General features: G+C 47.3%; 1 protein-coding gene across 1 annotated transcript in view; it reads right to left on the reverse strand.

Moving 5' to 3' along the window:
* Positions 1–407: 407 nt before the first annotated feature.
* MKS1 (Meckel syndrome, type 1) overlaps positions 408–11,382 on the reverse strand; it is a 14,338-nt gene continuing 3,363 nt past the window's right edge. The window contains exons 2-16 of the mRNA XM_009276418.2: positions 10,917–11,072; positions 10,387–10,484; positions 10,048–10,176; positions 9,621–9,725; positions 9,072–9,180; positions 8,114–8,170; positions 7,171–7,213; positions 6,580–6,642; positions 5,712–5,782; positions 4,797–4,866; positions 3,585–3,692; positions 2,893–3,026; positions 2,062–2,144; positions 1,882–1,979; positions 408–1,380 (exon numbers count right to left, since the gene is read on the reverse strand). Coding sequence (XP_009274693.1) covers positions 1,274–1,380; positions 1,882–1,979; positions 2,062–2,144; positions 2,893–3,026; positions 3,585–3,692; positions 4,797–4,866; positions 5,712–5,782; positions 6,580–6,642; positions 7,171–7,213; positions 8,114–8,170; positions 9,072–9,180; positions 9,621–9,725; positions 10,048–10,176; positions 10,387–10,484; positions 10,917–11,072 — 1,431 coding nt within the window. The 3' untranslated portion in view covers positions 408–1,273. The remainder of the gene's footprint in view (positions 1,381–1,881; positions 1,980–2,061; positions 2,145–2,892; positions 3,027–3,584; positions 3,693–4,796; positions 4,867–5,711; positions 5,783–6,579; positions 6,643–7,170; positions 7,214–8,113; positions 8,171–9,071; positions 9,181–9,620; positions 9,726–10,047; positions 10,177–10,386; positions 10,485–10,916; positions 11,073–11,382) is intronic.

The following is an 11,382-nucleotide window of genomic DNA, read 5'->3' on the forward strand; positions in this document are numbered from 1 at the left end:
GGAAGAGGGGGATGTTCTAACAATCACACACATGGCTGCAACCATGAATCTCGTGTTCCCTACGAAGGAGGAACGTGCAGAGCAAGAGGAGGAAGGCCAATTCCTATTTCATATTCTGCTTGTGAATTCTAACTTTACAGGCACATTCAGACCTGCACGATCTCAGCCTGAGATTTTTCTTCCTATCCCTTGTGTTGGGAGCAGAGGTGGAGAACACAGTGACTTGAGCACAAATCAATGCAACGCTGTCCGCCTGCAGGTAGCCTCGCTCCTGTGAACTTGAGACAGGAACAAAAACAGGAGGAAAAAAAAAAAAAGAGTCCGAGAAAAGAACAGAAGAAACTGGGTAAAAACTGGTTACACACATGCTTCCCCAGGAAGCAATGCAGCGTACCGCAATCAGAGAGGGAACAATGAACCATAGCTCAAATGAACAGCTTGAACAGTTCAAAGTTCAGCTGCTGTGCAAATGTTATAATCTGCTCTCGTTGTCTGCAAACCATCCAGCCCCAGCCAAAGTTCTATGAACTAAGGGGAATGCGTGTTTTCAGTTGTATCCTTGAACAAAGCATCCTCCTGCTCATCACTGCAGCGCCAGGAATGTTATGGGCACATACAAGGAAATACAGAATGTAACCCTTTTCTCCAGTTCTCAATCTGTCAAACGTCATTCCCTTGCTTTGATTTCATATATTACAGGTGGCAGAGAGCTCTCTCTCCAGGAATGAATCAATCTTAAGGGACAGGTGGACAGATTCGTTTTACTATTGACTGACCTATAGCAACAAATGCTGACAATGATTACCAGCACTTCTCAAGAAGTTACCTACTCGTTTCATTAAATCTCAAACAGCATTCATGCCTTGACCTTCAACATCACCTTCTTCTTAAAGAAGAAAACTAAATTTACCAAGGCATGTAGACTTGAATTTTTTCTAATCATTTACTATTCAATTCCTGAAAAGGTGTTAAAGGGTTCACAGGTCCCATGTCAGTATTTTGGTCTGCTCAGCAGAAATATGAACAATTGGCTGTATTGTTAGGGCCTGGTAACAAAATGCCTTGAAAAAAATGGGGCTCCTTCCACAGGTACCTGTGGAAATGCAAAGATTCTGGGTCTGGATGTGTTACAGACTCCTTCCCCCATCCAGGGAAAACGACAAAGGAAGGGCTTCAAAAGCTTGCAGGCACCAGCACTGTGACTCCTGCTGAACAACGGGAGCTTGCGTCGGAGAGAAGATGCTCAGCACTCCCAGGCAGTGGAGGTGGTCGATCATGGCTCCTGCGACTGGTGCATGGTGGAGGCAGAGGTGCTGATGAGGTCTTGAGGAAGGCTCTCGCGTGCTTCCTGCATCCGGCGCCGTGCCCTCTGGAAAGCCTCTGCAACACAGCAGGTGACAGCAAGACAGAACGCATCAGACAGCCTCAGGGAAGGGGAGGGATGAGTCTGTCCAGTGAACATCATCTCTCCTGGAGCAGGAGTCTCACTTCCTATTACTAAGTTCCACCAACAAAGCACCTGGCCCTTGCTGCTCTCTTCACTTATTTCTAGCGTTGTCTTTGCTCTGTGCATAATGGAATCAGAGACAGAGCCTGTGCATCAGTGCCACGAGCTATGCTCAGTGCCAGGCAAGACTGGGCAGCCCAGCCTAGGCTTTGCCCTCACAGAGTGGTTTTCCCTCCTGCCTGCTGAGAGCTGATGCCTCCTGAAGCTTCCAGCTCACATGAGAACATTTAACCTCTGCTATGGACTCAGAGAGCTGATGGGGGGGCAATTATCCCCACAGTAATGGATTCTCCTGAAATACCCTGCCTGCTCTGTAAAAAGGGGGCAAAAGTGAGCCAAAGGCTCACCAGGGAGAATGACACCGAAAGCCCTACCCAAAACATTGTAGACAGAGCTCTGCTGGCTGAAGCCTCCAAGCCGGTCCAGTACACTCTGCATGCGCTGCCTCAGGGCACTGGTTTCCAGAAAGGCTCTGCACAGAAGTACAGTAGGAGGTCAGGGCTGCCAAAACACAGCACACAAGATGGAGCTTGTACTCGCTTTGCTGCACTTACTTAGACTGCTGCAGACAGTAAAGCCGGAACGTGACGCTCCCCGTTGTCTCTGTGCGAAAACCAAAGCGGCTCAGACGCTCTCCCTGCAAGGACAGCACAAATTAGAGTAACCACAGCCTGCAACCTGCTGCAGCAGGCTGACCCTAGTGAAAACAAACGTGTCCCACCAGGAGCATGCACTCCTGTGGGCAGAGTCTCTCCCTTCCCCACTGCACACAGAAAACGAGGTCCAAAAGAAGGGCAGACAGTTCCAGGCTGTGCTGAGGGCAGGACCTAAACACTAGCAAGCTGATAGTGCGGTGGAGGAAGGTTTCAACAACTGCATCAGGGCTCATTCCCAAAGCTGCTACTAAGATCAACTTGCTCATTACACCAGCAAGCACCTCTGCAGCTTTCTTAAGAAAATTCTTGTGAAATTTCTGCCTGCCTCACGCCCATCGGCTTCTTGCTTGGGGAAACTGTTCCAGGCGCAGTACAGCCCAGATTCCTTACAAAAACACAGGAAGAAGTCTATAGCTGGTAACAAATGCTGACCTGACAGACACTTTCTGGACAGGGCCAGCACAGGCAGGGGTAGGTCAAGGCTTTGGTCCGTGCTCACCCACTTCTCTAAGCTGCACACACCTCAGAAGGCAGAGCGCTCTGCCTCAGCGTTTGCCGTTCTTCCGTTCATGATCACAAGTCTCACAGAGGAGACATTTCTTTAGTGAGAGGGACAGAACCACCAGCTCATCCTTATTCAAATCTGGTCCAGGCTGTCCACAGACATCTGAAGCCGTGAGCATAATCTACCATCTCCCAGCAAGAGCAATGCCCTGCAGGTGAGCCCACCTTGAAGGTTGATGGTATCCTGACGTAGGTTATGTCCTCCAGCTCAGGAGATCCACCAATGAAAAATCTCCTCAGCTCAGCGACTGTCCCCAGCTCCACAGGGCGCCAGGTAGGGATGGTGAGCATGTGGAGACCTGACCCAGGACAACAGGGCAGCTTAGCAGCTGTGACCAACAATCTATTCAGAGTCACAGAGGACAGCATGGTAGATGGATACCTGCTGACCCAAACCACGTAGGCTGGAAATGGAAACACTGCACGGTATCTCTATAACATTTTCCCAGTGAGTCAGCCCCATCCAGTCACACAGCCAGCGTTGAAAGTACCCCCTGCCCATGAGGAGCATCTCCTTACTACACGGGGGTGTCAGAATAGTTGTGACCCTCAGATTCCATGTGGGACAGAGAGGGCTACTGCTATTGTAAAGATGGATATGCAGCATCACCCCAGAGCTTTATCACACAAGATTTTGTGACAGAACCACTGAAGGAGCAAGGACAGCAACACAAGATGCATCTCAACAAGGCAGAATGGTGCGGGATGCATCAAATCCTTCTTTGCTGCCCCACAGACAGCTAATTATCCCCTTCAGCATGCAAAGGCAAAGCTTCCCCACGACCAGCTGAATCCATTCCCAACAGAACCACTCAACTCATTCTCCCAATTAACATAATGCCCCAAGTATGTTTTACCTGGAGATGCTGGCAGCACCAAAGAACCATATCCTTCAACGCGATACCTCTGCCAGAAATCCAGGGACAGGACCTCAAAGTAGAGAACAGGCCACTGAGGGAGACTGTCTGCAAGGAAGGGGAGCAGATCACAGCTTTGTGAGAGAGACTATCACAGAGAAAAAAAACTGCTAAATGCCCAACTCCACTAGTAGGAAGTCCTTTCTGTACTACTTCTACAATGACTAACTTAGATGTATGGGTGATTATTTTCCCCTGTAAAAGCTGAACCCTCAGATCTGAGGATGAAAACAGAATTATTGACGTTAAAAATTTGGGAAAATTCTTTGTTTTGAGAGCAAGTCCAAACTGGTTTCTCAATTATCTTCAAGCAGACAAGACAATCTTTTGTGAATGATCTGATGCCAAACAGGGGAACATTTCTATCTCTGACCTTTCCCACCATTATTGGGGGATTATTAACTTGGATTCTCCTACAGGTCTCCAAGCATTTATTTTTTCCATGATGAAACAAACTCATTGTGCTTATTCTAGGCCGAAAATTCATTAGTGTTGGTTGACTACTCAAATCCAATGCGTACATTGGATTCAAGTGGCAAGGCACGCCGCAAAGCTGTCCCTAGCAATTGCAATCCAAAGAGCAATGGGGTTGGTGAGGAAGCAGCAGTAGCGTAGTGAAGCAGCAGGAACAGGCAGCAGAGAAGCCCAGCTTAAAATAGAGCTGGAATTTTCAAAGTGACATAAACTACACAAAGATTATACAGGTCACTGACTATGTCTAGAAACGTAAGGCTCAGCACGGAGTTTTAGTTGTGTACAACAAAGCTGCCTGTTTCTTCTGCTGCAGAGTCCCAGGGCTCTATGCAGTACACCAGGCACGGCAACACAGACCAGCATGCCAGGCATTCTGAGACAGACAAGCTAAGATCCAAGTAGTTTTGCAACTGGATAAAGCTGACTACAGCCTGGAAGCAGGGCAACATCAATGAATCCATACAAATGCTAATGCATTGCTGGGCAGGGCAAATATAATATGTGTCCAGAGGTTGTGTGGTGACAGGGTGAACATTTGCTGAACAAGCAACATTTCCCTTTGTTTACATCTGTCCTTTCATCTTGGTGAGGGGTCAACAACATGCCAGACAGCACGATGCCTACACTGCGATCGAAAGATTTCAGAGTTTCACATTTCAGAGCAACAAGGAAACACACCTTCCGATTCGTCTCCTTGGGTGAAAAACATCTCCAAAGTGAAGGGGTAGCAGAAGTATGCCACATTATCCTAGAAAAGGAACAGGACAGAGATCAGATTCCTGGACAAGAGAATTCACCACTAGCATTGCAGGGGGCACAGAGAGCAGGAAGAAAAGAACCAACGGTGGAAAAGAGGTAATGATGCCCAAACAAGATCAGTCACAACAGACTAACAAACACCTGACTGCATGATGGACCTGCATACACTCCCAAGCGCCACGTTGATGCAACAGGCTGTTAAAAATAATGAAAAAGGGGAAAGAGTAGCACACCTCAAATGACAATTCAGCCAGTTGCAACTACTACACCGCCACAATCTTTACAGGAGCCAAGCAAAATACCTCAAACAATGGTATTACTGAAATGCTGTATGATAATTATTCTTGTAATATGCAAACTAGCTCACATAAAAGACATTAAAAAGTTGATAAAATTCAAATTTTGTAAGAGAGGAGCTGGAGACAGCAATGGAACCAACTTCCCAGATAGGAGGAGGGTTCATTTTGAGAAATCAATTTAGAGGCTGTGTGCATTCCTGCCCCAGGCAAGCCAGAACAATGCTTTGTTAACTCTGAGCGTTTGAGAACACAAAAATCAAAGCTCCAAAGGCAATCAATCAGCCAGAAGGAAGAAAAAAGTGAGGTTCCAGAAACTGCTTTGAAGCAGTTTTATTTGGTCTAGTTTTATTTGGACACAGTGGCACCCTGAAAAATGGCAAGTATGACTAGAATGAGGAGAATCCCAAACATGCTCTGCCCTTGAAAGGAGCTCTCAAGTCAGGACCTTTACTGAATATATCTGTAGCTTGTTACACATGTTCCACTTCAGAGAATGCCTGTTCAAACTTCTCTGCAGGTCTGAAAGCGTCCTTACCCAGCCCACTGTCTTGGTGGCACAGGTCTGTGTCACTCCTGATAGCTGCTGGAACGCGGGGCTCAACCACTCTGGGAGAAGAGGAGAACGTGAGCACAGTGGTGAATGCTTTGGGTGAGAGGGAGGACTCACAAACCAGAGCAGCTCAAAGGAGAATGTTAGTCCCAGATGACTGGGATAACATAACATCACCCACACCGAATTTCCCTAGGTGTGTCCCACCCTATCTTTTTCCAGGCAACGGCTGCTCCCCAGAACACCCTGAACTGTCAATGAAAAGCACCAACTCCATCATAAGAGAAAAGTAGAACCTTATCTAAATGTACTGAGTAGCAAAAGCGGTACCTCTTCAGGCAAAACATCAGGGTATAACCAGGCAGGGGAGCCATAGCCATAGCTTCACGGGAATTAAATATGCAGCAGGATGTGCATGTTAGTGCTGGGAACCTTATTTATCAGTCAAAATTCAATATGTTAGTGTCAGCACAAAACATGAGAACATGATGGTGAGCACTGAAATCAGACAAGGTCACTGCTGAGACGGAGAAGACAGGAGGGCTATTCTCCGCAGTATAAGGAATGAACTTTGGGTAGGCTGCTGGACACGATCACCACTGGCTGAGAAGCCAATGGACCTCTATGTCCCAGGCTGATTTGGAAGAGACGAAAGGGGAAGATGCTACTTTCTCCCAGACATGAGTTTAGTTCAAACAACTGAGTTCTGCAATTTTAGCTCTGAAGACTCTGACTAGGTCCCAGCCCCAACATTAACTTTTACTGACTTTCAGCAGAGCTGATCTGATGGACCAGCCAAAGCATGCTTCATTCCTTAAACTGCTGTGATATGGCTGGAAACGTCAATACTTACGGTTAGGCAGCTCCAGGAAGAAATGAACATAGAGGTTGTCATACTCATAGCCTTGAGCTGAAACTGAGAAGAGAGAGTGAACTTCAGCTGCTCACTTCCACACAAGCTCCTCCAGAACTCACTGTAGACTGTAGATTGGGAGAGCCAGCACCAATAAACCCAGGGACAACCAATTACTGCTGGAAACTGGGAAAAGCCACGGTCTTCAAAGTAACAGAATATGTCCCTGAGAGAAGATTCCTTCTCTAGACTAGCCCTATCCCCATATCACTAACCAGATTAGGGAGGTCACACATCTAATTGCTCTCTTTGCTATAATCTCTATTAACTTCCCAATCTGCTCTCCTTTTTTCAGATCTGTACGTCTTCCTAGAACAGCTGCAGTATTTGTAACTTCCAATCTGTAAATGCCACTCAAGGGGTTAGTCCACAAAAACAGGGGAGGAGAAGGAGGAAGTAAAGGATTCTAGGGAGAGAATCACCAACTCTGGACCGGCCTGTGATCCAAGAATCCTTGGACCCTTCATAGCCTCAGCCATCCCAGCAGACCCAGATTTGCCCCTGTAGTTACTGTTTATAATAAGGACTCACCTATTTCTCCATTCACAAAAAGTCGCAGTGTACCAGGAAGAGTCTGTAAGAACGAGCAGATAAACAAGATAAAGAGTTCAACGACCACTGGCGGAACCTCATACAATCCCCTCCCAACAGGGTCCCACACAGATTTTTCAGACGTTTGTACATGAATGATTCACTCTGCTGCCTAGGCAGGAGTCATGACTTCTCGTATCACTTTTCAGAAGTGAACAGTCCCTCTGGAGAGAGACTCTCTAGAGAGACCAAATTCCTAGACTGCAGGAGTTTACTATTCTGTAAATCGGTCTCTTACAGACTTCGAGATGGATATAATACCAGTAGTGAGAAGTCACTTGCAGAAATCATAGTCCTGTTTCTCCTGTAGTTACTGCACTTGCCCAAGGTGGGGGGCGCAAGGGGAAGCATAGGAGGAGCTGAGACACTCTATCGAAGTACAAGAAAGTACAACAACTTTCACACTTTGGCAAACAAGATTTGAGCAAAAAAGATTGCAGTCTTAGTAGTTCAGTGAGAAGGGAAACTGTGCATGAGTTTGGGGGTGGGAGGGGCTGTTTACTCGAACAAAGTGGCACTTAGACGTGTTTGACATTCAAGAAGTTAACAGCAATCACTATCCCAAAAGATATAAACCTTCCTTTCTTCTTAAAGTATTATAGTCAAAGGCCTTCAGACAAGCCTTCAGAGACTGCAGCGTTCAGCACACTCTGCTGCTGGTCCAACAGATGCAGGATGGATCTCTGCAGGCCCCATATCCATTGCAACCTGTCCCTTTTGACCCAATTTTCTGTTGGAAGCCACAAGGTAAAAGCTGCCAACAACCCCCCAGAATGAAACAGCCTTTGGAGACTGTGGTACAAATGGCAGCTTTGCTAACAAGGACAACAGTCTCCAAAGGCAGCAGGGCGCCAGGTCCCTGCCGAGTGCCGCTGGTACTCACCATTTCAAATTCTGAGCCTACGAGACCACTGAGGTATTCCTTGTGCCGACTGTACAGCTGAAAACACAGAACAAGCGGATTAGAAAAAATGTCTTTTTGATTATATATGTTTTTACTTATTGCAAAACTTGCAATGGATATAACTTAAAACCAATCTAAATCATTGACAGGCTTACCACACAGGGTTTTTTAATCATTATAGCAGATATAGAGAATATAAGAATCTAATAGAACAAAGATGCATAATGGCTAACACCGCATGGAACTTCAGCTTCAGAGGAGACTTCACCAAAGGCCAATCTAAGGGAAAAAGAAGCTCTGAAGAATCAGATCTTAAATGACATGCTAAAAAACACAGGCATAAACTATTCCAATGAAATCAACAGATGGGAGATCAGCGTAGCGAAATCATGATTTCCTTATTGACCACAAAAACAATAAGGAAACGTACAAATGAAAAACTAAAACATTAAGTACCTTATGAACTGCCACAGCCAAAAAGGCAATTCAGAAAGATCAAGACAAAATGAAATCCAAATATCCTGGGACATCACGGGTAACAAGAAATCATTCAATAAGTATACAGGCAGCAAGAGGAAGACCAAGGAAAGGGTTTGCCCACTGCTCAAAAGGGAAGGAAAACCATTGGCAGGTGACACTAGAAAGGCACGAATTTAGGTGGTTTCTTGCATCAGTTCTCACTACATAGATCACTGTACTCAGAGGCCAACACACCTAATACCGGACAAGGCCTCACCTAAAGTAAGGAATGAAGCAGTCAGGGAGTATTTGTTGGAGTTCTCAAATTGCTGGGCATGATGAGACTCACTGCCAGTGACATTCATTTTGTCAACTTTAGGTGTCTACAGCACTAACAATTACATCTACATGAGAGTCTGAGCTCCCTCTGTCAAATCAGGAGAACTAGTCAATACGACCAGTGGAGGCCGGTCCTTACGTCTCTGAACACACACTGCTCGCGTTCCTCCTCCTCTGGCTGCACTTGGACAGACGCATTCTCAATGGTGTATTTCCACACCTCTCGCTTCTCTCCATCCAGCTCGATCCTGCAGAGCCCCAAAACACATGGGCAAAACTCCCCCATTACGCAGAGAATAGGCACAAGCAGCAACAGCATCAACTGTGCCACCCCGACACAGCCGTCCCCCCCTCCACCAGGCCTGTGCAGTAACACAAAGGCACTAATGGCCCCCTCCTCACACCCAAGTGCCTGCCAGCATCAATGACTCAAAAAGGGAGACTCGCTTGTGTCCAGCATATGCATAACCTGTATCCCTAGTGACTGGCACCAAAGCCCCACACATCACACATGCAGTGACACCAAGCACAAGTACACAATAATCTTGTCTTAGAAATCTCTGGAATAAAACTAAAAAAAAAATCCCTCAATTTAAGTGCTGATCCACTGCCTGAAGGGTGACCAGGAAACAGCCATTTCAGCCCTCTGTATCAGTCCCACAAGAGGTACCGGCCCTGTCCCACTCACCGGTAGGCTCCTTTGGTGCCAGTAAAGTCAGGCTTCACTGTGATCACCCCGTTGCTGTCCACCTTGATTGTGCAAAGAACATGTTCATACTCCCTGTGACCAAGCCTAACAGAAGACATCAAGAAACACAGTCTTATTAGAGAAGACGGACACTCTCTTGCTGTGGAACAGCAGAGCTGGTAAAGGCACATGGGGGTACAGAAGGGAACAAACACACCCATACTTTCCTACATCAGTTTAAGAAGCCTTTTGGAGGGATACACTCAGTTACCTCGCAACTGAGGACAGAGGCAGAAAGAAAGCAGCCCGACTTACTGAGCTCTTGGAATTCTCTCCCCTTAACTAATGAAAGAAACAGGAGATCTGAGTAAGGAGGGAAGATGGGTTTCCTTCTGGGAAATTAAGATCACTTCAGGATTTTACTTACTTCCCATAAGGTCCCAAGTCCCCCATGATGTACATGGTCTGGACAGGAGTGTTAATAACATGATTGTTCTTTATAAATTCTTCTGAGGGTTCCCAGGTGACGATTTTCGACTTCAGAGAACTTGCTTCTCTGTCAACAACAGAACAGCCAAAGTCACAGCTCACCTCAGCAGCCTGGCACAGGCAGCACCGAACCCCCCACGACAAGGAGTCAAACTGACGGATTCCAAGTGCGACACAGCTCAAGCCACCAACTTCCACGGGCCAGGCTGCTCCGCAGCTGGGGCACCAGCACCAGGAAACCTGTGTTAGCAAGCTCCGAGCCCCAGTTTGCACTCACATTGGCCTATGGTCTTGTCTTCTCCTCCTCACATTGGCCATCCTCTCTGCCAGATATGATGGCACCTCATGATCTGAGTCAGTTACCTTCTGGCAGTGCTGGAAGAGAGAAACAGACGGGAACTAGCTTAATCATAACAGGACATCTTTCCCAAACACAGCTCCACTCTTGGAGCAGAGAACAGGTACGCACGCACCCACATGCAAGGACAAACTGCTAAAAGACTAGATTTCATTCGCTGTTCTTGTGGCAAAGTACAGCTAAACTCCACCCAACAAGTTACCTACAGAGCAATGCTACAAAGCCAGGTCCCTCCAAGCTCCCCTGGCCATCGTTCTCAAACAGGGAGATCTCATCCCGGGTCTGGGGCACCAGGTGAAACTGCTTTGCAGAAGCAGTATGTTTTCCTGCATACAGGACACCTGGCTTGCTTCTGCACAGCCAAGAACTGACGAATGTTCCCTCTGCAGTAGGCCTGGCGGTTTTGACAGACGCTGCTGTATAGGTTATGCATAACTAAGACCTGGTACCTCCTCTAGGTTGGTGAATCGGTCATGATCAGTGTAGGTGAAGATGCGATAGTTCTTCCGACCTCCAGCCTTCTCCAGTTTCAGGATCTCCTCGTGGTAGTGCCGGTCCAGGGGAGTCTGGCAGGCTGACTCATTTTGGTACAGATCCACCTCAAACTAGGAGCACCACAGGTAAAGCGCAAAAAGATGCCTTTCACCAGCACTGTCAGAGCCACCATCACTTTTCAGCTGAGATTTCCAAAGCCACCACAGAGAGAAACAAGATCCTTTGGGAATCTCAGCAAACAGTCCGAGCTCCGGAGCGGCTCCGGCACTGCTCAGGCATGCGGCGGCCAACAGCACCCACCCATGCCCACCTGAGGGGGCTCGGGCAGCTGCTCGAGCAGCTCACCCCGGAGCAGGAGGCCCTGCAGGCAAGCGCGGCAGGGCGGTGGCACAACGAGGAGAAACTCCCCCGAGCCCCCTC

Source organism: Aptenodytes forsteri, unplaced genomic scaffold (assembly GCF_000699145.1).
Source record: "Aptenodytes forsteri isolate BGI_AS27 unplaced genomic scaffold, ASM69914v1 Scaffold209, whole genome shotgun sequence".
NCBI classification, from domain to species: domain Eukaryota; kingdom Metazoa; phylum Chordata; class Aves; order Sphenisciformes; family Spheniscidae; genus Aptenodytes; species Aptenodytes forsteri.